Source organism: Ziziphus jujuba, chromosome 7 (assembly GCF_031755915.1).
Source record: "Ziziphus jujuba cultivar Dongzao chromosome 7, ASM3175591v1".
In the NCBI taxonomy this organism is placed as follows: Eukaryota; Viridiplantae; Streptophyta; class Magnoliopsida; order Rosales; family Rhamnaceae; genus Ziziphus; species Ziziphus jujuba.
In genome coordinates, this window is record NC_083385.1 from 3,193,520 (window position 1) to 3,218,073 (window position 24,554).

A 24,554-nucleotide genomic window follows, 5' to 3' on the forward strand; every position below is an offset into this window, starting at 1 on the left:
CGAAATATGGATTTTATAGTAACATCATTTTATTCTTTTACCCTTTTATCCCTTTGGTATATTTATGTTATACCTACTAGTTGGTGATGACATATATACACCATTGACCACTACCCAAAATCTATCAGGTTTCTATTGTAAAGACCTCAACAACAATATTTTATAAATTTTGACTTCTTTACTATTCAATAAATTAATAGCATTTAATATAAACTAACACGGTTATGCGCTCAGCCTCCCCTTTCTTGGATTCAGTCTTTCAAAAATATGGGTACCATAGATGTCCTCTTTCTCTTCCTCTTCTTCTTCTTCATTTCCACTATGTACGCAGCAGAAGAATGCCTAATTTCCATTTGTGGCCGTGGCAACAAAAGCATCCCGATCAGATTTCCTTTCCGGCTACAAGGCCAGCAACCCCAACATTGTGGTTATCCAGGTTTCAACCTGACTTGCTATAGCCAGAGTATAACAGTTCTAGAAGTACCTTATTCTGGAGACTTCTTTGTTCGACAAATCAACTATGACACACAAGAGATATTACTCTATGATCCTGACAATTGCCTTCCCAGACGGCTTCTTAACTTCAACCTTTCAGGGACTCCTTTTGTTTCAGCTTTCTATCAGAATTACACCTTCCTTAGCTGCCCACCTTCCCTTACAAAGTCTCGGTTCACTTCCATCGATTGTCTAAGCAATTCAACAAGCTCGGTTTTAGCCACCTCTTCCAGCGGTCTTGCAAATTCAATGTTTAGCTCATGTGAGATCATTTCTACATTGGAAATCCCAGTTTCAGGGCCAGTCCAGTATGATGAAGGATTCCCAAACAACCTTGATAAGGATATCCATTTGACATGGTTTTTACCTGATTGTAGTATCTGCGAAGCACAAGGCGGTAAGTGTGGATTAAAGAGCAACACTAGCAGAGAAATTGATTGCTACTATGCCCCTGGAAAAGGTAAGAAACCTTTTTTAATTCCTTGTTTTTTATCTGGCTGATTTCCATATTTGCATATTACAACCCAGTGACCAACCAACATAAGAATACTCGAAGAAGATAATAGTCCATGGCTGTTCCTGACCAGGTCAAGAAATTCTTTGGGGATAAGAAATTCTTGGGAATGGGGTAGGGTCAATATTATCAATTAAAAGTATAAAATGACATATGAATCTTGTAGTGCTTCATGCTTATTGCATTTAGTAAAACCAATAGACTTGAATATTACAGCATTGGATGGGAGTATTTTAATTAGACAAATTGTATTTGACTTAACAAAAGCAATGTCAACTTGATCGAGGCGTAAGATCTAGCTATACAAAAACGTAGTTTCTCCGTTGTTACACGGCTCTCATGAAGCTTCTTATCAATAAAATATACAAAAGCTTACACCCTCCAATCCATTCCTTATCGAACCAAAAAGTCAAAAGTATAATTTAATCTCAAATCCTCGATCTAAGATGCCACCTAATAAGCCACAGAATTCGCAACCTTAAATCTCCACCAATAATCAATATAAAAATTAGGTCTCAACGATGTTTCGAGTTGGGTGTAACTATTAGTTGTTGAGTCAAGCTTATTGGTTTAAGATGTAGCAAGTGGCCATTAAGTCACCCTCTCATATTTTGTTCAAGTGATCTAACAAGTTAGTTGGGGTTAAAAAGTGGTGCTCAAAATTCATCCTACCTTTTAAGTAAAGTCCAAGAGACCAATTAAAAGATTTGACAGAAAGTGGTATAATCATTTTAGGGGTGTGTAATGATGTAATGGTTGAACTAATGTGGGGTGAATCAATTAGTATCTGTTTTAAGAAAATCCAAATCCCTCAAGCGGGTAAGCAAAAAAGCTAAGTAGAATTTCAAAAGTACTGAACTGAACTTGATAAGCTTCAAATTTCAGGCAGTTCAAATGATGGTCTCCAAGTGTTCAGGATCATTTGCTTGTCCATTGTCGTACCAGCCATAACATGTGCCGTTTGCATAGCCTGTTTTGCTTGCTTCAGAGACAGGAATCGTCATGGCAATACACAACGAGGTTCCATTGCAGTTGCAGCAGCTCCAGAACCTGCCATTGTTGCGATGGGTCTGGATGAGACCACCATTGAATCCTATCAGAAAGTTGTTCTTGGAGAGAGTCGGAGGCTACCAGGACCAAACGACACCACTTGCCCCATATGCTTGGCAGAGTATTGCAGTAAAGAGACACTCAGATGCATACCAGAGTGCAAACACTGCTTCCATGCTGACTGCATCGACGAGTGGCTCCGACTCAATGGTACTTGTCCAGTTTGCCGGAACACACCATCACCTGCTCAAGCTAACTTAGATAGTGTTTAATTTGCAATTGCTTCCTTACATCACATATGCTTTTGCTGTGTTGAAACCCCTATGTAAATTTTGGCTGATTTCTTTGGTGTCAAATTTCTTGTCTCGTGGATTTTTAGAATAGAGGTCTGTACAAATACAAGTCGCTTATACCAAATATACAAAACGTTTCTTTTTTCGATTATATAATTTTTTTGCTTTCAAGAAACACAGAATAGGTCTCCAACAAAGTAGATCAACATGCACACAATCTGTTTCAAGTCGGAAGAATCTCCCGATTAGTCTAATTTAGAAGTTGAAGATATTGCACGTTAAGGAAAGATTTGATTCGCAGTTCTATCCACAAGCGAAGGGCACTAACATTACGAGGAGGAGAAAGTTGCTTCGTTATATTACAAAAACAAACATTACAGACTTACATCAAAACATAAAACACTACATAGATTATCATTTCTTAGCAAGCAGTTTTTTCGGAAGCTTCTCCACAGGGGTAGATTTTAGCAAGAAAAGCCTGGCAGCACGCTCCTGCAGAGTCCCACCACATTTTAACCCACGAGCTTGCAGTTCAGACTTCAATCTTTCCATGCCAAGAGCCTATCAGGAAGGTGGAGAAAAGAAAAAATTTACTGCTTATTAATGCTATCGAACATATGGAGGTTTCTTCCCAAAAAAAAAAAAAAGACATAAAGACGAGATGATGCTGATAACTGTGATTATTATACTAAAAAGAAAGGCGGATACAGAACTCAAGATTGAATATATGATTCCCAACAAGCAAATGTGAAGACTTTCTATGTTTAGCTTTGTTTAATTATTTGGTTTGTTGGCAGGTCAACAAATGCTGAGAACTTATAACTAAAGACAAGCTATGCAAATATAGTTAAAGAGTCCAAAAACAAGTAAACAACATCATCATCAATGAGATTAACAACATGCTATATCACCCAAAGAAGGACTGCATGAAAATTCATTTAAAAAAAAAATGGTAAACAGTAAATAAAACATACAAGATGCAATGTATGCATAAACATACTGAAAATACAAATCTAAGAAACTAATTTCAAGGCATACCTCCATTTCAGCTGCTGAATTGTATTCATCAAAATTCAGTGGCTTGTCTGTTTCTGTTACATTTGTACTAGCTGCTGTTTCTTCACGAACTTCTTTATTTGACTCCAAAGAAGGACTGACTTCAGGAACAATTGATGTGCTCTCGACACCTTCTCCACAACCTGAACACGAAGCTTTTGGGGATTGACCAACTGCTTCATCGACATTACCTATTACTGGATCGTTATAATCCATCTTCTCATCCGGCTCCAACTCCATTGAAGATAGAGTCAAACTCGGAACTATCTTCTCGTCTTGAGTCACTGGTCCAGCCACATGGTTTTGCTCCTTGGGAGGAGAATCTTCAGCTGATAACTCGTCAGATTCCAATCTTCCCTGCATAGCAATCTCTTTTTCTTCCTCAGAGCCACTCTCACATGATCCTCCACCAGAAGACCCTCCAACCTGTTTCCCACCAGTAACAGAACCTGAACTCCTCTCAGCTTCCTTACTCGAATCCGAATTGTTGCCATTATGTAACACAATGGATTTCTCATTCTCCTCTTCATCATCTGTGTCGTCAATATCACTATCACTTTCACCCAATTTTCGTTTTCCCATCCTGATAATTAAAACAAATGCAGATATGAACACCAAAAAGAAATCAAATCTCACTTAATTAGAATGAGACAACAGAACCATTTAGTTGTCAAAAAGTCTATCAAATTTAAAAATATCTACCATTATCCAAACTAAGATTTTCCAAGAAAATAAAAAAAGTTTTCATTGTTAAAGATCTTAAAATACCATTCTATTTCAAGGCTGGTAAATAACGAAGTACATATATATATACAAGAAATAAAAAATTAACACTTACCATATCTTCAATTTCTTGGACTCTGAGGCCTTTACTGCAGAACCGCCTTTACGCTTCCCATTAACGGCGTCCCTGACCGAGTCCAGGACCTCGGAAACGCAGCGTTCAGACTCCTGCCGGTACTTGGCCACGTACTTCTCGGCCTCACCATCCCCAGCCCCCTTCTTCCCCTTCTTCGCCATCTTCTTCAGGAACTCTTCGGCATTCTTTTCCAGCCTCCTCTCCTCCTCCTCAGCCTTCCACTCCTCCAGCCTCTTCTCCGCGTTCACGTGCCGAAGCCTTCGTCCACTCATATCCCGACAAGCATCGAAATTGCTCGTCTTCTTCTGCCCGGCTTTCGTCGCCGCGCCACGCAACAGCGAACCGAACCCTCCCTTCCCGCCGCGTAGCCGCAGCGTCAGCCACACGGTTGGGAATCGAAGCTCGCCGCCGGAGCATGAGACTACGGAGTCGTCCTCAAGCTGTTGCGTGCCGGTTACAAGGCGCTGGCGAACCGGGGGTATTTTGGTGATTTCGTAGAGCCGGCGCTTGATGTCGTTGGTGCAGACGTGCGGTGTGGTGTATCTCAATATTGCAGTTTTGCTCCCTAACAGCGTCACCAAAAGCTGGTAGATCCTCTCCTCGCCAGCTCCGTTTATGACCTCCATGATTCAAGATCGCAAGAGCTCGCTAGGGTTCGAATTCCGTCTGAGAATGGAATGGAATTGGTATCGAAATCGAATAAAGAGAGAAAAACGGTTAGCGTAGATCATTAATTTACTTATATAGCAAGTGTGCCTCGCAATGGGCCAGGAGGCTTCCTAGCGATTTTCATGGGCCGTTCCCCGAATTGGGCTTGACGTGGAGGCCTTTTTTTTTTTTTATAGTTAAAGCAAATATTTAATATTTATAAATGAGCGAAATCAAATTTTTATAAAATAATAAAACCCACTTATGTCAAATTATTTATCTTTGTAATAAAAAAATTTGATTTTAGCCAACAAAAAAAAAATTGACACTAGATGAAATTTCAAACGAAGCGTGACAAGTAATGCTCTAATTATTTTAATTTCATTTTGTTTTCGTTGAATATAAGTTTAAATTTCAGAATAATTAAACGGGATGGATCAGGCCCTTTAGGAGTGGGCTTGAATAGGAAATATGTCAAGTCGAGCTTTACTATTGGGCTTGGGTAAGAAAAGAGGTCCATTCAAAGGACCTACCCAGAAACCTTGTCCACCACCCCACTTCACAAACAAAAAAAAAAAAAAAAAGAAAGAAAGAAAGGTGTTTTCACAGTGAAGCGTGAAGAAATTAAAGTCAGAAGCAAACAAAATCCCAAAAAACTGTTATGATTTGGTCATGAGCTTCCGGCGAGAGAAAGAGTTACTAAGAGAAAATATTAGATGAATCTGAGTTTCATATAAGCGTAAGTAAAAAGCTTGAATTTTGTGGAGGAAGATATGGGAGGAAAGGATCGGAGCTTCCCGGTGGATCCGAATGTCCCCAAATGGAACTGCCAGAATTGCCGCCACCCACTCTATATCGTCGGCGTTGATTCGTACGCCGAAAAGTTCTTGAACGATTCCACTCGTTCAGGTCAGGGTTTCTTTTTCCTCCCTCATCTTTCCCCTTTCACTTTTTTTTTTTTTTCTTTCCCCTGCTTTTTACCACTGAATTTTGGATATCCCAATTCTTTCCTGAATCAATAATTAAAGAAAGCTTACAGGTTTCAATTTGATTTTCAATGGATGAAATTGTAATTTCATTTTGATATTTTGAGAAAATTTACAGAGTTTAAACCCCATTGGGGTCTACGCGCGATCCCCTCCCCCCCTCTCTCTTTTTGTGGTTGTGGTTTGAAAATAATGATTTTGTTGCTCCTTTTCAAATTGTTATGATGTTTGCCATTTAAAAACTACGACTTTGCTTCTTTTCTATTGTTTTCTAGTCGTGTTTTCCCATTAAACCTAAACATTTTGATGAAAAACTTTTGAGTTAGAACTTAGAATTGCAGCCTTTTGTAGCTAATTTACATTTTCAATTAAAGATGCGTTGAAATATAATTCTTTTTTTTTTCTTTGTGGTTTAGGTGTGTACATTTTTTATTTTTTATTTTTTTTTGGTATGCGCAACTAATGAATCCAAGTTGGCACCTTTTCTTTTCTTCTCTCTCTCACTCTTTCTTCTTCCTTTTTTTTTTTTTTCTCCCCCCCTTGTATGTGTGTATATGTTGGGGGGGGGGGGGGGGGGGGGGGGGGAGGAGAAGGGGAAGAGACAGAAAGTTAAAACGTTGTTTTGATTACATGGTAGTTTTCACCAAATATGACATTTTACTGAGTTGACCATTTGTCGCCTACGTTTGGATTCAATCCAGTGCATGTGGACTGTTAACTCTTGTAACATTTGGATATGAATAATGCTGGAGAAATTCTTTGTTGGTTGCATTTTGTTTTTAATTAATATTGTGGTTTGAATAAACATATGCAGGCATGCAGGGCTCGATAATACATGGGGCAAATAGTGTGTTAGCTTCCACGCGGATGGACAATTCTTTTGTTGTGTTACAGAAGCGCAGACCACCCCAGGGACAAGAAGCCCCTCCTCGTCCTCGTGGTGGTGCTGCCCAGCCTGACGCAAGCCACTCTGGAAAATCAATGGATGAGTCCTTTGTGGTTGTATATAAACCTGAGTCCTCCTTGGATGGAGGTGGGGCTCATTTACCATCATCCGATGGAGGATCCAATGGTCACTTGCAGCCAAACAATTCTGGGTTTCATACAACTATAACTGTCCTCAAACGTGCATTTGAAATTGCAACCACTCAGACACAGGTATGCATAGAAATTTAAAGAAAGTTAATGTGAAGTTCTATAGTTTGTTTCATTACACTGGAGTGTTGGTTGGTAACATTATTCCGGAGCAATGAGATCACAATATGTTCTCATAATGTTTTCAGGTTGAACAACCTTTATGTCTTGAATGCATGAGGGTATTGTCTGATAAACTTGATAAAGAGGTTGAAGATGTTAATAGGGACATTGAAGCATATGAAGCTTGTCTTAAACGCTTGGAGGGGGAGGCTCGAGATGTTCTTAGTGAGCCTGATTTTCTCAAGGAGAAACTAAAGGTGCGTCCTTGGCGATTATCCTTAATGCATGAATATCTCTGTGTAAGTCTTGATATGTTATAGTGATGCAGGATGGGTGGTAATATCCATTTTGAGATGCATTCCAGCTTTAGGTGGTAAAAATGGATTGTCGTAATTCTAAAATTTCCTTTTACAATGGATAATGAGATTTTATTACCAGCAGGAATGTCCTATCGTTGGTCCAATAAATAAGACGTTTACACTCTTTATCTTACCATGACTACCTAATTTTAGGGTACCAGTCCAAATGTGTGGTATCCTGGGTATTTGAAAATTTAATTTTATGGATTTTATTTATAAAGTTCTTTTATCTCACATATGCAGCCTTTGATATGATTAATGGCAATCAATTTTTTTTTTTAAATATGTTTTTTAATAAATACCAGCTTAGTAAATGTTTTAAAGGGAGGTCCAAATGTTGATAAAATCATCTCTTTGCTATTTAAGATTGAAGAAGAAGAGAGAAAACTTGAAGCAGCAATTCAAGAAATAGAGAAACAGAATGCTGAAGTAAATGCTGAACTGAAGGAACTTGAGTTGAAATCTAGCAGATTTAAGGAATTGGAGGAACGGTAAATTTCTTTTCCTGGTAATTTTGGTTAAACTAACTTTCTCTCATTTGGATGGGCATTTCCTAATAAAATAATAAGTGATCTTATATCTTTCATGGTATGGAAAATGAACTATGTATTTTATGTTTGAGATCCTTAGTTTTTAATTTTGCTTTCACTTTATATTTAACAGGTATTGGCACGAGTTCAATAATTTTCAGTTTCAATTAATTTCGCATCAGGTGAGTATGTGTATTCTTGGTTTGCTATGGTTTTTGCTTTCCTACTTTGAAACTTAGTAGTTGCATCACTATCTTCCGGAATGTACCATACCTCGGATTTTTCATGTTAGAGTTGGTTTCCAGTACGGTAATCCTATTTTGGTATCCTTTTGAGTCATCTGTCATCCTATCTTTCTGTGCCATCTTTGGTTTTATATCTTTGTTAAAATGAAGGTTAAGCAAGGTGGAAGGTCCTATGCTGTCGTTTGTGTGTGTTTTTTGGTGTCTTGTTAATATGGTATCTTTGAACATAGCAGTTTTATTTTGGTTAACAGGAAGAGAGAGATGCAATCCTGGCCAAGATAGAAGTTTCACAAGCACATTTGGAGTTACTGAAACGAACTAATGTGCTTAGTGATGCCTTTCCCATCTGGCATGATGGAGAATTTGGAACAATCAACAATTTTCGACTTGGACGGTTACCTAAAATTCTGGTCAGAACTAAACAAATTTATTTTTCCCAAAAGTTATCTTTGAACTAGTCATTTGGTTCTGTCTTTTATTTACCTTAGTTTTTCACACTCCACAATTACAGTATAAGTTAGTTCACATAAGTTTATACTTAACTTATCGAGCTAGAAAGTGATATTCTGAATGCCCTCTATATCATTTTCGTTGATATATTGCTCATAAGATTATTTCTTTATGCTGTTTCTAAATAATATGAAAATAAGGCTCTGATGTCAGTAGATGGTTTTAACCATGTTTGTCCAACCATTTAGGTTGAGTGGGATGAAATAAATGCTGCCTGGGGCCAAGCTTGCCTTCTCCTCCATACTATGTGTCAATATTTCCGGCCAAAGTTTCAGTATCCTTTTTCATTGTCCTCAATGTATTTGTCTTCTAATGCTGTGGTTATATCTATTATCAATGTTTTTTCTTAATTCATTAACTTTTAGATATCGAATAAAGATACTTCCTATGGGGAGCTACCCTCGAATTATGGACAGCAACAACAATACTTATGAGCTGTAAGTTATATACATCGTATATTTTTCTGTGATTTTGATTGGATTACTCTTATTTAAGTTTCAGCATGAAGGTGGGATATGATTTTCCATATGTTGGTACAAAATGTAAGTTTATTAATGTGGTTAGATATTCATGAACAATGTCTACTTAATTCATTTGAACAAATAGCTGGTTTACGGAGCAAATCTGCTGACAACTGAACGTTGGAATTTCAATTTTGACGACCTTTTACTACTTGCTCAATGTTTTTAACTGATGTTAGTACTTTATTAGGTTTGGTCCTGTGAACTTGTTTTGGAGCACTCGCTATGACAAAGCAATGACTTTGTACTTGACATGCCTTAAGGACTTTGCCGAGTTTGCAAATTCTAAGGATCAAGAAAACAATATACCACCAGAGAAATGGTTTAAGTTGCCTTACAAGTAAGTTCCATTGTCTGCATTGAAGGTTATTTACATGTAGTTCAAAATACATCTTGTTTGTTTTCTTTTAACATTGTTTTTTTAATAGACGATACAGGCTTTTCATATGCAAAGTAATAGAGCTTTATTTCTTGATTGTTTTAATACATATGAGAAGTTGTTCTTTTGAAATTTGAAGATTTGTTTTTATGCTTGCCTAACTTTTTCATGATGCTCTACTATTGGACCGGTTTTGCAGGATAGAGAATGACAAAGTGGAAAACTACTCTATCACGCAAAGCTTTAACAAGCAGGAGAATTGGACCAAAGCCCTCAAGTATACACTCTGCAACTTGAAATGGGCTCTCTATTGGTTTGTAGGGAGTACAAATTTCCAGCCTCTTTCTGCAATGGTATCTTCACATGCTGAGGTACCTGCTGTAGGTTCTTTATACACAAAGCGCAGCTCGGACTCAAAGTTGGAGTTTCGCAACTCATAAACCCATGATTTAAACACACAATGTACATATTACAAAGTCAATATTTGTGCATTTAATGGTACACTTCTTATTTTGCGAGGAGCATGAAGAACTGGAAAGAAAATTTGTCCTTTTAATCTGTAATACTGAGTATGAGATATCTGTGATTATTGGGTGATCTCAGCTAATAATCACACCTTCCTACAATGTACATATAATTTTCAAAGAGCCATCGATATATGTCTTGGATCGTAATATGGTGGATTTCCATTTCCAATCAATTTTTTTATATTTAAGGGCTTGATGTTAGCTTGAAAAGGTACTCTAGAAAAGAAATAAAGTTTAGGGCATAAAAAGTGTGAGTTTAATCAATCACTTGCCGATACGTATAAAGAACCTTTACCTCTAAAAACTAACTGTTCCTGTGCTATTTAGCAGAGGCACGGGTTTAAAAGCCAATATTGGTCAGCAAAATGCATTGAGCTTAAAGTTGCTTATTGTAGTCGATCACGGAAATGAAATAAATTAGTTGAATCTCAAAACTCATGAAAATTGCATGGCAACAACAACTACCAGAAGACCTCAAGCTGCTGTATATGTATATATAAATCCTATCCATCCGGGCTTATTAGGGATCACAATTTTCAAGTTGTCATTTAGGCTTGGAAATTTTCTCATCAATCAGAGATTTTCCTTCCGGCAGCCATGCATATTCAAGTAGCACTGTTAATGTTGGCCATTCTCCTACTGTTATCAAGTTCCACAGTTGTATGTGAAACTTCTGCGCCTACGTGCACTGTGGTCGCACAGGAGCTGGCACCGTGTCTGAGTTTCCTGAAAGGTAGCGGTGATGAGCAGCGGCTGAAGGAAGGAGATAATAAGCCCTCCAAGGAGTGTTGCCAAGGTGTAAAAGACCTTAGTTCAAAAGCAAAAACCAAACTAGACAGGCAAAGAATATGCCAATGCACTAAGATTGCACTGTCTCAGATTGGAACCTATGACCCTTCTCGTATCCCTCTTATTTCTAAGGACTGTGGCCTTTCCTTTACTCTCCCTCTTATTGATAAGAACACCGACTGCTCTAAGTATTAATACGCATACAATTTTTTCTTTTCTCTTTTATTCTTCTCTATGAAACATAAAAATATATATTCAAAGGGAATTACAAAATAAATAGCAAAAGAAGTACTTAAGTTGTACTAAGTCATCCCCATTTCCCATTTAAATAATATTACTTGAATTTACTGTGCTTGTGATTTGTTTATCATTATTAATCGTTTATCTGTGTTTTTAAAATTTTGTTTTATTTTTCATTTTTATCTTTCCCAGCAATTTGCCAAAAACATTTAGAAAGAGAAAAAGAAAAAATACGGCGGAGAAAATGTGTAACAAATTGGAACAGTAAAAAGCCATTATTCTCGGAGTTATAGAAGGATTTTGTTATTAAATTGACCGTACGTAACCTACAAGCTGAGCCGTCTATGCTCGTTTAGATTGAGCACAGTCTGCACAGAGCATAAAACTGCTGCGTTTTGTATAAAAAAAAATAAAAAATAAAAAAATAGCATGCTAATCAGTTTGGTGTGCATCTAAAGGGGGATGAATGAGAATTTTCTGGTACAACCCCTTAAATCGATAAAAGAGGATTATTGCTGACTAAAAGAGAACAGAAAATTTGGTATATTTGGTTTTTATTTTTTTATTTTTATACATCTTATGCGCAGAAATCTGAAGCCACACATACTTGCATACGAAAACAAAACTTAGATCATTGTGAAGTCACTATGATGAAGCACAGCACCACTAACGACCTTCTGCAGTGAAATCAGGCTCAGCTGGTTTTTGAGGCAGCAATGGTAGCAATCTCTGTGGTGGTCTGGCACTTACAGCACCATTTTTTCGCATGGTTCGCAGTGCATTGGCAGCAAACCTTGATGCATAAATAGTAGCACCAAGACTTGGTGTGCTCCCAACTTCGTTTGCCAAAGCATTTTGCAGCCTGTCTTCTGCTTCACGTAAAGACTTGTCAAGCTTCCTCTTGCAATGTCGCCGCCATGCCACTTGTATAAAACAGGCAGCCCATGTCCTCCATTGCAGGGAGTAGAATCTGTAAATATATACGTCAAGGCATTGGTTACTTCATGATGGAGAAACTTGCTTTGACATAAAAGCAAGATGCAACACATGCAGTCACGCACAAAAAGGCAACAGACTAGGTAATGTATCATTTTGCTTGTATGTGATAGTTTATCTTCAAGAAATTAACTAGATGAAATAGTGACATGGTTTTAAAGCCTTGCCTGAAATCGTGCCGGAGTTGTTTACTGTGAAGCCTCCTGAATTGGGAGGCAACGAACTTCAAATCATCAGCCATGAGAGCAAAAGCCTCTACTTCTGTTAGAGCTTCCACTGTCCTGGTGGATGTAGGGAGACTGGTGGCAGAGTTGGGATCCAAGGCCCATGTAAGTAGCTCTTCTCCACAGAAGTCACCAGCCTTAAGATCAACTGAGTTGAAAAAGCCAGTTCTTCCACCATTGGTAGTCATTGTTGCTAGATTTCCTCTCATTATAAAGACCATTTCATCAACAGGATCACCCTCCCGGAGAACGAAACTTTTCTCTGTGTACAAAACTGGTTTGAGACGATCACACAAAGCATCCAAGAGTTGTTCATCCATTTTTTCAAACATTGGTACCTAAAAGGATCAAATTTAGCTGATCAAATACTGCATAGCTAAAAGAAGAGCCGGACATCAAATGCACTGAAAATGTTAAGCTAAATCACTTCACTTACTCTAGTGAGAAGAGAAAGACAAAGGTGACGCTTTATGTCCCTCCTAAGGTCCTTTGGAAGGTTACGAATTAGATTATCTTCGTCAGCACCTCTTGTTTCTTGCCATTTGTACTGTTCATATCTTTTAATGCGTTCCTTCAAGTTTGGAGGAAGCATGCGGTGAGTCATCCACTGCTCTGCATCTCGTCTTCTCACTCTCATTTCTTCAACTCTCACAGTTGTGGATTGCAGATATTTCTATAACAGCACAACAGACCAGATACATTAAATTCAGAAGCAAAGAAGAGTAAAAAGAAGTCTTTCCTAACCAGGTTCAAGTTGGAGTAATAGGAAAGAATGGGAGACAAACAAAGATAAATACATACTTTACATGCATCAGAAAGTTAGCAACCATTATTTAGAAGGTCTAAAGATGACAAGCAAAAGTTATGAAGTTAGCCCAGCAATAATTTAATCATCTCATAATCCTGTCAAGAAAAGATATAATCTTACCTGCATATTCCCAATGAGTAATGAAAATAGAACCAATCCAAAGACAGCGATGCAGACTGCAAAAATTATTTCTCCCACGAAAGTGCTTGTTTTTAAGTTCTGGCCAAGAGAACTGCAAAAGTCAAAGGGAAAAAATTATATATATATATATAATAAGTTAATAGCTTGATTCTATGCAAACCAAATTACGTCAATGAGAACTTAATATTGGTTTTCTTCAGCCAAAATAAAAAAAAAGTCATACAAATACTCCTAATTTAAGAATCTTGAAAGATAGCTTGTGAAATAAGTAAGAACATAGTTAAAGGTTTATAGGTTTTGACAAACCTAAGATTGCGCAGTCCCCACCAAAAACAGTAGAAAATCTTGGTAGAAAAATCATCGTAGTCAACAATGCCAGATGTCAAAGCATCAGCAAATATTCCAAAGTTAAAGATGCCAGAATTTTTAATCTCATCAGGATCAATGAAAGGGCAAGAAGTATTTAGTGCTAAACTAATGTCTGCAATCGGTAAGTCTTTTCTGTCTTCACCGCAGTATAAATAACTGTGGTCCCAAGGCTTGTTCTTAAATTGATCATGCCAACACCTATCTGCTCGCTCAATGGCGAGCAAGTACCAAACTGCTCCAGCCACCTGATATAAAGATATATACATATATATATATATATATATATAAATGGATTGGTGATCAGAAATAAGTGGAAGCGGTATTCTTCATAAGCATAATTGAAAAACTACCAAAATCCCAACTTACATGACTAGCAAGCATATAGAGAAAGAGATTGAAAGCAGCTCCAGCCCATGCTGTCTCAGTGAAAAGGCCAGAAGTTCTAGTTACTTCTCTGTATAGTGGAATAATCCTTATAAGTCTTGGCACATACTGACAGAAAATTACATACTCCAAAATGTCCTTTGTGACCAGTGCAACTGGACCTTTAATCTGAGGTATGACAATCAAAACTACCACCTGAAATGAAATCATGCACAAAATCTCAATTTCAGTAACTTGCATCTTAAGTAACAGTTTCTTTTGAGTGTTTAAAAGCTCCACCAACTAGTTCGAAGTTCTACGTACTTGTGGCAGTGGGAGAATTGCTAGAACATCGATGATGAAATAGGTGGATAAGTATCTTTTTGCTATAGCCACAGGATCATCAATTAACTCACCCCTTCCGAATACTCTAGAAGAAGGGGCAATAAACCCGGTTCTGAATTGAAAGATAATATGAACAACATAAAAGATATCGGTAAATGTTCGAAGAACACAGGCAGTGATCTCCAACGGTGTGTCCAGACTGAGGCATTGCTGGTTGGTATCAATGGTGGGAATGTACAAAAACAACGGGTCCAACGATATTGCTATAACACAAGAGAGCACAAATATCTTGTTCCATTGCTGAAGAAAAGCTCCTTGCGGGTCGAAAATTTTTTTCTTAGATGCCGCATCTTTTTCCGGCCGCTTAGTCGCATAAGTAGTACGAGAGCTTAATGTTTTTGTTCTCAGGCTTCTAATGCTCTCATAACATCTCTTAAAACCTCTCCCAATATTTCTCAAAACTCCTTTCACATGTTCTCTGGCTTTTCCTGGATATGACCCATCATTACTTGTGGGTGATTCCCTTTCATAACTTACAGAGATTTCTGATTTCCAATCTTCAAACCTGGATATATAAGACATTAGTGTCAAAAATCAGCATGGAAAAAAATAAGAAAACAGATATATAATTTTTCTTTATTGATTTATTTATTTATTTAAATGTTACTAGAAGCTAACCTTACAAATTTAGGTCCCTTGGAATTCATTTCTTTGAAGCTAATTAACTTCCAGGTCCTGCAGCGCAAGAGACCAATTTCAATTACGAAAATCTATATTCAATCAAAAAACTTAGGACATACATTCTTATAATAATGAAAGTAAGAAATGGTCACTCTATCTCAGGCGACGTCGTTTAGTCCTAGGCCTAAGTCGATGAGATAACTCAGTTCATAACCTATGATCACTGTGTAGTACTGCACGCACCTACCTTACCCACCCTATTCAATTTTCACGGTCTACCTTCAAAACTTTCAAGTCTCAGATAAAAATAAAAAAATAAAAATAAAAAACTTTTTTAATTAAAAAGAAATAAAATGATCGTTGATAATCTACATAGACAAAGTGGAAGGAGAAGGGTGAGGAATTTAAATAAATAATAGATATTGAACGCATCAATAAAGTGAAGATTCATTGAATTGTAGAGGGAATTAATTGATAGAAGCAATGTATGAAGGAAACATACCAAACAAACTGATAAAAACCATGAAAAAAAGAAGAAGAAGAAGTTAGACAGAGTACCATAATCAAACAATGAATTAAGGCGAGGGAATCAGTTGGGGTATTATGCATCAAACCAATTGATTATGAAATAAAAACGTACTTCAAAATTAAACCAAAAAAAAAAAAAAAAAAAAGGAAATCACTATTTGATTACAGAGAAAAGGGAAGAAAGTGGTAAATGCTGATATGTTAAGAAAAACCAACCTAAAGAAAGGCAGTTGTTTTGCATGAAATTTGATGGAAGTTTTTTCTTACAACTTTGCAAAAACAGTGGATGCAAAGGGCAGAGCCAGAGCAGAGGATGAGAAACTTGGTAGTTGAATATTTTGCATGGAAGTCTGGTTAGTTTTCTGAGAAAGAAAGATGAAGGTTGAGGCAGAGAGACTCCCAACAATAGCAGTTATGGAGTGCGTTTCAGAATTCAAAGAGAGAGAGAGAGTTACAAAGGCAAAAGGCAAGAAATGAGACCAAGTCTCCGGAGTCTAAAGTCAGCCCTCCTCCAAATCGTCTTTCTCCTCCTAATACAAATTTGTTAGTTCCTGGAAACTACAGTCGCTCTGCTAACGACCATGCATTTCCTCGGCCCCACTTTTTATCAGACTCGTATTTTATTTATTTGATTATGACTGACTTTTTCCTCGTTTTCTTTACCTGTTTTTTCTAACCCAAAATACAAGAATAAGAGATGGAGGTTAATAATTAATATAGGAAATATGCTCTGCTTTCTTTGCAGTTCTAGCCTTTTTCCCACTTGTACAATTTGACTTGCATGGTCATTCATTTATACAAATCTTTTTCTTCCAATTACTTTATTTTATCTAACGTGTTAGTTTAGTTTGGATACCTGTTGCAATTTCATTTTACCTTTTTGTGCTTCGTATATCATAGAAACCACCTTCACTTAAAATAATTACACTAAATGTAGATGGTTCTTGTAGTGATTATTCAAGGAAAGTAACACCGAGTTTTGTAGCTAGCGACTCTTGTGGAATGATGGTGAAACGTCGTTTTTGAAGAAAATTTCCAAGGAGTTTACACGCCATTTTACTTTGAAAGATGCTTGTTTAAGAAAATGATTGATCAATTTGATTCTATCTAATTTCTTAATGTTCTGAGAGAAATTGATTAACACGGAAAATTAGCGAGGAATAAAATTCTTTTTCCCTAATTGAAATTTTAGTCTATCTTTTGTTTTTCTTAATATTCTGAACAATAATTATATTTGAGGTATTGATATTTATCCACTTATAACATTCTCATTTGTGACCAAAAAATGCAAAAGATAATAAACTTTTTTTTTTTTGGGTATAAATAATATACGTATACGATTCTTTTTTTTTTTTTTTTTTTTTAAAGATAAACAGCTCAGGCTATTTTATATATTTTTTCTTTTTTATTTTTAAGTTTTTATACAAGACAGATAACAGACCTTTATTATTTTTCTTCGCAGAAAAATAAACGTGCATGTTTATGTAGAACTATTGAAGAAACCCATATCTCGATTTCTCAAACAATTTCGTAATCTTCACGATGTTAATCCTCAATCATAATGTTAGTGTTATTCAATTTTACTTTTAACTGAAAGAATATAATTTTTTATATTATGGGGGGTGACTTCTCTAACCTCTGAATAAGAAAAAAATAAAAAATAAAAATTGAAGACTCAAAACAAGAAAAATTGATCTCTGACTTTTCAAAACTGTGGGACTACCTGAGTTGCTTATTTAATGGAAACATAAAAGTTTAGATTCCATTTGGTACCTTTTTATCACGGGTTTTAGATGATTTGACTTGGTAAATCTTGGTCTTTGGCTTGCATTTGTGTAATTCGTATTTGACTAGGTATATGATATTTGTACTTCATAAAATGTTGTTTTATAATTATATTTTTTTTAGTCTTTCTGATTTATAATCTTTTCAAAAAGCAAATACAGAAATATTATAAACCACCAAATTATATGATATTCCAATTTTATATCCAGAATTTATTAAATTATTGAAAAAAAAAAAAAGCACATAATATGGGTACTCCTGTAAGATGCATAAAAATGTACCTTTTTTATAAAATAAAAATAATATATAAAATACTACACAATGTTTTTCCATAACAGAAGGAGAATTATTATGCTTCTTTTCTCCATCTTTATTCTGTACATATGATTGAAAAGCTTACTTTAACCACTACAATTCTCGACACCTTCAACTCGTATTGGTGACAAATTGAAAGTAAAGTTTGAATAGACATCTCAAAGGTAAGCATGATAAGTCATAATAATCTCACATTATTAAAACATAGATTTTTATTTGGGGTTTATTAATGCCTATTGCCTATTGGATGAAGAAGAGCTAGTGACCTGCGGGATGTTCTGTTTCCATTCTTGAAGATAATTAAGCACTCTATAGAAACAAGTAGAAACTGGGTCATTCATGACAGTCTGAAGAGGTAGGTTAACCATCAAAACTCATAATAATAGTGAAATGGTATATTTTAAGAATTCATTAAGTCTACCAAATAAATAAGATATTAATAATTCCCTGCCTTAGCATTTGTATTAGTACTCTCTAATATGGTTTATACTTTTCTTTCTCGCAATTTTATAAGCATAGATTTCAAATAAACACTTTTGCTAAGGGTCTGATTATCCTTTAAAAATAAAGAAATTGTGTGTGTTTTAATTTGTGCTTATTTAATCAGACAGACTTATAACACCCAACTGGAAGCACTTAATAAATACAGTTTGCACAAAATAAATAAATAAATAATATAGAATATTTGAAGCCGGACGGACCATGACCTTGAGCAAGTTTACCCATTTTGAATAAAGTATAAGATTTTGATCACAAAAATACAAATTGAATAAAGTAGAAGATGAAAATGTGATTCACTTTTTCTGTACTATCAATGTCTATCATGCATTGATAGTTCAGGTCAAATCTTTTTTCGTTTTTTCTTTTTTTTCCTTTTTCCACGTGAAGTACTGAAACTATTCTTTAGAAAAAAATAAAATAAAATAAAATAAAATAAATATTTATAAAGTGAATCAAAATTTGTATCACCTTTAGAACATCAGATTTTCTGAATGAGGGGTGGAAAACCCTTGGCAATCATTAATATTTTGCTGAAAGATCAAAAACCAGACTAGCAAATCATCATGGAATTAAAATTAGTCAATTTTGAGAATAGAACGTCAGTGGTTTACCCAGTTGGCAATGACCCCAATAAAATATCCGAGGACTAGAAACTGAACTAAATACTCATATTTTCCAGACATATTAAGTTTCTCTAGCAAACAAAAATAAAGTTGCAAGAAATTTCAACTACTGAGGTCACTACTTTCTTTTGCGTACAGAACAAACTAGCTAAAAACTACAATTGTTCAAATTCGTTAATAATGAAAAACCCAATTTGCCTATCAAACTAACGACAAATTTCTTATTCATTGTTCTAAATTTTTTTGTCCTACTCTAACAGTTACAGTGAGGAAGGAGCATTGCCTCGCCGTTCGTCTAGGATTTCTCTTCATCTGATTGAGAGCATGGCGGTCCAGGGACAGAATCAACAAAGAATTCCTCTACTGAAACGAAACAAAGTTATTTTAGGACATCACAAACACTAAACAGAAAAGTGTAGAAAACCAAATTTAATTGTAGAAATTAATGAAAAACTATTCTATCCGATGTATATTTGAACTTCCTATGCCCCTATTGAATGTCCCTTCTAGGGGTTGAAATATGTTCATAGTATCACACATAACCCAACTGGATTGTAAACTATATTCTATCAGATTAACCTTTGGCAAAAGTGGGGTTATCCATGGTTAAAAATCAAGTCGATTTAATGATGGAAGAAATAGTACTTTCTTCAACCTATAGACAGAGTGGATAAGATATTTGCCTATTATTGATCATGAAAATAATCAAGTAAATCGGTTATGCTATTAGAATTACCTATATCCTCTTGCTCTGGAGAATCTAGCAAGATTTCAGAATCAGATGGCAGAAAGGGCGAACCAGGATAGTTTCCCAAGGCTCCTAAATCTGCAAAAGAAATTAGTCAATATCTGAATAAGAACTTAATATTTTGAATCGATTACCAAAAAAAAAAAAAAAGCACTATGCATAGTGGTTCCATATATTGCTAGATCTGTCCATGTATTTAGGATTGAGGTGATTTAAGCCTTCATAACAGCATTAAACATATTGGAAATTTTGTGGTTACAGAATCTTAAGGGATTTAAGTGGTTAGGAAGCTAATAGCAAAGCAATGTTCAAGTTGTAGAAGGTATGGTTTCTATCTTCGTTTCCAGATAGGCCTTGTATATTCTGGCTTTCAACAGTTTTTCTTCCCGTCCTTCCCCATTTTTATACATCTAAAAGAGGACGTTCTCAAACTCATTGTTGCAAAAGCAATGCTGTTATTTCCAGTACTTAAAGTAACGTAACTAGAGATGGATGAATGATTTAGACTTTTAAACTATACATTACCTCCTAAGTTTGACAAATCTGCTGTAAGATCTGACAAGCTGAAATTCCATGGAATCTGATCCAAAGATCTGAGAGAATCTCGAGAGTTTCCAGCCCCACCATCAGGTGCAAGTTGCAAGCCAACTGAACTTGCAACATCAGATGTAAAAGCTGTATCTAAAGCTGATGCATCCACTCCCATTCCTGATATGTCTGATGCAGCGAAAGGGAAATGACCACTGGATGCCACTGACGTAGGACTCACAGGCATCTCAGACATGGATGACATGGCACTATTTGGTGGAATCACAGGAGCCACATCCGCACCACTGCTGTCCATCACCATACTTCAAGGAGTCAAGGACAAAAGCAGCTGCCATTAGCAGAACTTCTATCAAGCAAAAGGAAGATATGTACACAAAAGCATGTTCAAGTGTACATATATAATTTATTTGGTGGGAAAAGGGGGAGAACAAATAAGGAAAGAGAAAGGTGCAGATAATGCACTTCTAGCAGGAGAAAGCATGAGAAAAAGAATTCCTTTACAGTTTTGAAAATTAAGAGCGATAACGCTGATAGATAATTAAAGAAAAAAAAGAGTGGAAGAGAAGATAATGCTCACTCATTGCCAGAATTCATACGTATAGGATGGAAATTGCTTGGCGCAGGGACTCCATTAACCACATGACAATTTGAAATTCCGCAGCCCATGGAGTCAAGTTGAGGTTGACCAGCTGTAGCCATTGCTGGTTGCTGTAGGACAGGGTATCCCATAGGCAAGTTGTTAACTGCACTGCAAACAAGAGACAGTAAATAAAAATGACGACAAATATCATTTAAGAACCCACTGTGATGTAAAAGCATCAAGTCAGACATTCAAAAACTTCAGCCACCAGGGAATTTTCAGCATAGATGCATTAATTAAAGATAGCAAAAGAATCACATCTTCAGGTTCATTAAAGAATATTTTTAGCTAAATCAAATGAAGTAGTATTCAAATCCAATTATCATCATGCAGTAACTAAAGTTTTCTTCCCCAGGGAAATTAGCTGAGCACAACAAAGTTTCCTTAAAAAGGGTAGTCAAAAATAGCTCCTAACTGGTTACTTGAGAAACAAGCACACAAACAAAATATTTTCTAAATATCCAACACAAAATGTTGAGATGAAAAATCCGGTCAATTTGAATTTCACATTTGATTATTATTTTGATGAGTTCACATAAATCAGCAAAGTGTATGAATACCATACTAGCAACATCACCATCTAATCAAGGAGCATTGCCTTACCTGTTTTAAGTTTAATTAAGGGAATTAATAATACTTGCCAGCTTCATCCAAGAACATGTAAAATAGTTGACAGTGAAAGGAAAAGGTTTTTAGATCCTGCCTAATTGATACATACAGAATCATTATGATCCTCTCTCCTATTTTATTGTTCATTTTATTTTATTCTTCTCTTCTTATTTACTTTGGTACTCATAACATTAGACCATCATATCAGGTAGGATGAGAGCTTACCAGGCATGGGATGAATTCCGTTCTGTATAGGGGCTAAAGGAACCTTTGGTGGCATGGGATATTTCATGAGATGATACTGGTGCTCAAGCAAATGATTGAACAGGAGGATTTGTCTTTTCAATTTTAGCCTTATATAATATGCCCTGAAAAAATCAGCATTTTCTTCTTCCAACTTCTGCCATACTGAAATAACCAAAAAAATAAAAAAAATAAAGAGAAACATCAGACTGTGATACCCACTTACTGATAATTCAAAAGGTGAAAAGAAAGATTGACAATTGCTGATTGAGATTGAAATTTTCATATGTCAACTTTCTATCTTAAAAGAAAAAAATACTTGTTATAAGAACAGTATTATAGCAGTAATTGTTAATGATATGGAAAATGGTGACATGAGCTTTTTTTTTTTCCGTATGTAAACAAATTTCAGAATTCAAATAAATTACATAAAAAGAACATATAAATGTCAATACAATGACTCGTACATATGTTTCAAGATACTTACCCAGGGTTGTAAATCCAGGATCAATCCTTGCACGAGTCAAGAGGGTTTTAACTACCTCATCTCTGTTCATGTACAACTGTAAACACCGTTCAATTAAATTCTGAACCTGTAATATCCATTTTGTAGAATAAATCAAGACAAACGTAAGAAATATTTAAGTTAAGCTCATTTTCAAATATCATTACTGAAAGATAAGACATTGAAATTATATGAGGAAATCAGTTCTCTTACAAGTTCAATATCTTCGCGTGAAACCTTTTTACCATCGTTGCTTGAGGTGGATATTGAAGCAGAATCTGTTACAGGAGCCTCTGTTGTGTGGTTTTTAGGTTGATCAGTTTGGGAATCATGTGAAACTTGGGTTGCCGATTGTATTTCTTGTTTGGCCTGAGGATACCATATAAAAGTCACATCATTCAAGCGAAAAACCATTACAAGCACTAAACAAGATACTGTAAACTCTGTATCAGAATTCATTTAGAAGCTTAATTGATAGAAACTTCATCTAATAGCAAGTTGAGCATAATGCATGTCCATCACAACATTGTAACTTGCAGTAACTGCAATGATTTTTCATAGTTTTGATGGTAGTGGGAAATGATGCAAATGCAGATGTAGGACGCTAGCACTGGCCATACAATGGAAGAACAAATTTATGAAGATCTTTTAAAGCCAAAAAGAAAAATGGCAATTCATAAGAGTAGGATTGAGGGGAAGATCCATTAGAGAATGTAACAGCATCATTGTAGCATAAATCACTGACAGGTAAAATGTCAATAAAAATTGGAAACTAAGTATGAGTATACACAGTAGTGTTAAAAATTCTAACAAATGAGCCAATACCGTCTTCATTTCAACTGAATGCAGGCTGACCACATCTCTCTATACAGCTTAATTTTCCCTCCAGCCAAAGCTATGAGTGCCAGAGTCCACGTTTTTACGCATATGATGCTCAAGTTGAGGCGGTACTTTACCTAGAAAGTGAAGATTATTAAAGAGAAACTCATCAGTTAAACCAAAACCCTGCAATACTTATTGACATTCTTAAATTTTAGATAATCAAAACAAAAAAGTTGTGTAATTATTCTACACATAATTGATACTTCAATAATTTGTTGATCATTAACTTCCTGCACATTGCACGGGGTGAGAAGTCAATCGTTATTGATAAAATGGACTTGGGAAGCACCATATCTCGACCAGGCAATTCATGTTAAGAGGAAAAGGAGACTCCTCACATAAGATTGTGATGGATTTTTATTCAAAATGTTACAGTTTATTATTATCCCACTGTAGTTTATTTTCTAATACAGTAAACATCAAATGCAGAGTGACGTTTAGATAAAGAACATCAAATTCCGACAAATTTTATTCTCAAAAGCTTGGAACTTTATAGTGGAACAAACAGAAGAAAATCCAAACTCAATTGGAAGATCGTTCCTCCTCATGCTTATCCTATAAAAGAAAACCAGCTAAGCCACCATAAGTAGTATCACGTGTTTGGTATTATGTGAGAATGGTTCAAACCCTGAATAGCTAAGCTATATACGGCATTTACAAATAATAAATATCATATGGTGCGACTTCAACCTCTCAGTAAATGCAAGGAATTAAAAATTAACTTGAATACTCAACCAGATCCCAAACAAGTTCATAGGTTTTAGAATTAAAGACATTCTACACTTCTTTAACACATATATTAATAATTAGATTTATCTAGGAAAGAGCTTCGAGTATAGGTAAATTCAAAATAATTACTGAAAAAAAAAATTGATATCCTACTACAGAAAACAGATTTATAAAACTACAATAGCAGGAAAACGAAAAGGAAGAAGAAGAATAAGATCTAGTAAATGTTACCTCAAACCCAGTTTCTAAATCTCCAAAACAATGGAAATTAACGCACTTTATTTCGACGAATTGAGAAAACCCGAGCTACTCTTTCAAGCAGAAGATTCAGAAAGAAAAAAAATATCAAACAGACACCAATCTCTGCCACAAAATAGTCCCCAAAAATTACAGCAAGAATCAGGAACTCGGAAGATAGAATCTGGCAGCTGAAAGAACAGCCTCCATTGAAGCTTAATGTTTCGTGGTAAATTGGATGAGCACCTGGAAGATATTTACATTAAAAAAAGAAAAAAAATACAGAGGAAATAAAATGGGGAAATTTGAGGTTTATAGTGCAAGTATTGCGAGGTTTTTGCAATGACAGATTAAAAAGCATTAAGTAAAAAAGAGCGAGAAGCTGACAAGAAAGTAGTAAAACAAAATTAAAAAAATCTCACCGAACCGAACTGAGAGTCTAGGACGGTGTTTGGTTTTTATACTCCCTATTTTCCTTGAAAATGAATTATGCGAGAAAGTGAAACTTTCTCGAAAGGGAAATTTCTTTTCAGTT

At 35.7% G+C, this 24,554-nt stretch overlaps 5 protein-coding genes across 10 annotated transcripts; 2 read left to right on the forward strand and 3 right to left on the reverse strand.

The window, feature by feature from the left end:
• Positions 1-88: 88 nt before the first annotated feature.
• LOC107423675 (putative RING-H2 finger protein ATL21A) lies at positions 89-2,869 on the forward strand. The gene is made up of 2 exons (XM_016033284.4): positions 89-955; positions 1,895-2,869. Exons 1-2 carry the CDS (start codon positions 268-270, stop codon positions 2,329-2,331), a joined length of 1,125 nt encoding a protein of 374 aa, XP_015888770.1. The 5' UTR covers positions 89-267; the 3' UTR covers positions 2,332-2,869.
• Positions 2,689-4,981, reverse strand: LOC107423674 (uncharacterized). Its single transcript, XM_016033283.4, has 3 exons — positions 4,247-4,981; positions 3,391-3,991; positions 2,689-2,913 (listed from the first exon to the last, which is right to left on the reverse strand). The coding sequence occupies exons 1-3, from the start codon at positions 4,891-4,893 to the stop codon at positions 2,767-2,769; spliced, it is 1,395 nt and encodes a 464-aa protein (XP_015888769.2). The 5' UTR covers positions 4,894-4,981; the 3' UTR covers positions 2,689-2,766.
• Positions 4,982-5,476: 495 nt separating this feature from the next.
• Positions 5,477-10,316, forward strand: LOC107423622 (beclin-1-like protein). Its single transcript, XM_016033206.4, has 10 exons — positions 5,477-5,824; positions 6,716-7,059; positions 7,185-7,355; positions 7,824-7,948; positions 8,121-8,169; positions 8,484-8,642; positions 8,931-9,016; positions 9,108-9,179; positions 9,454-9,603; positions 9,842-10,316. The coding sequence occupies exons 1-10, from the start codon at positions 5,689-5,691 to the stop codon at positions 10,080-10,082; spliced, it is 1,533 nt and encodes a 510-aa protein (XP_015888692.1). The 5' UTR covers positions 5,477-5,688; the 3' UTR covers positions 10,083-10,316.
• A 1,402-nt stretch (positions 10,317-11,718) lies between these two features.
• Positions 11,719-16,285, reverse strand: LOC107423657 (cyclic nucleotide-gated ion channel 1). Of its 4 annotated transcripts, none has more exons than XM_016033251.4 (10): positions 15,870-16,285; positions 15,373-15,423; positions 15,123-15,179; positions 14,424-15,009; positions 14,103-14,315; positions 13,674-13,981; positions 13,347-13,458; positions 12,855-13,091; positions 12,362-12,756; positions 11,719-12,168 (listed from the first exon to the last, which is right to left on the reverse strand). In XM_016033251.4, the coding sequence occupies exons 3-10, from the start codon at positions 15,149-15,151 to the stop codon at positions 11,865-11,867; spliced, it is 2,184 nt and encodes a 727-aa protein (XP_015888737.3). In that variant the 5' UTR covers positions 15,152-15,179; positions 15,373-15,423; positions 15,870-16,285; the 3' UTR covers positions 11,719-11,864. The 4 variants fall into 4 exon arrangements, with proteins under 4 accessions (XP_015888737.3, XP_015888739.3, XP_015888738.3 ...); XM_016033253.4 differs by having other exon boundaries at positions 15,369-15,423; XM_016033252.4 differs by lacking the exon at positions 15,373-15,423 and having other exon boundaries at positions 15,870-16,284.
• A 2,605-nt stretch (positions 16,286-18,890) lies between these two features.
• On the reverse strand, positions 18,891-24,554 carry LOC107423658 (uncharacterized). Of its 3 annotated transcripts, XM_016033255.4 has the most exons (10): positions 24,442-24,554; positions 24,014-24,265; positions 22,997-23,127; positions 22,385-22,540; positions 22,154-22,259; positions 21,649-21,831; positions 20,752-20,917; positions 20,151-20,476; positions 19,614-19,703; positions 18,891-19,240 (listed from the first exon to the last, which is right to left on the reverse strand). In XM_016033255.4, exons 3-10 carry the CDS (start codon positions 23,003-23,005, stop codon positions 19,173-19,175), a joined length of 1,104 nt encoding a protein of 367 aa, XP_015888741.2. In that variant the 5' UTR covers positions 23,006-23,127; positions 24,014-24,265; positions 24,442-24,554; the 3' UTR covers positions 18,891-19,172. The 3 variants fall into 3 exon arrangements, with proteins under 3 accessions (XP_015888741.2, XP_015888743.2, XP_015888742.2); XM_016033257.4 differs by lacking the exon at positions 24,442-24,554 and having other exon boundaries at positions 20,151-20,458; positions 24,014-24,435; XM_016033256.4 differs by lacking the exon at positions 24,442-24,554 and having other exon boundaries at positions 18,891-19,237; positions 24,014-24,435.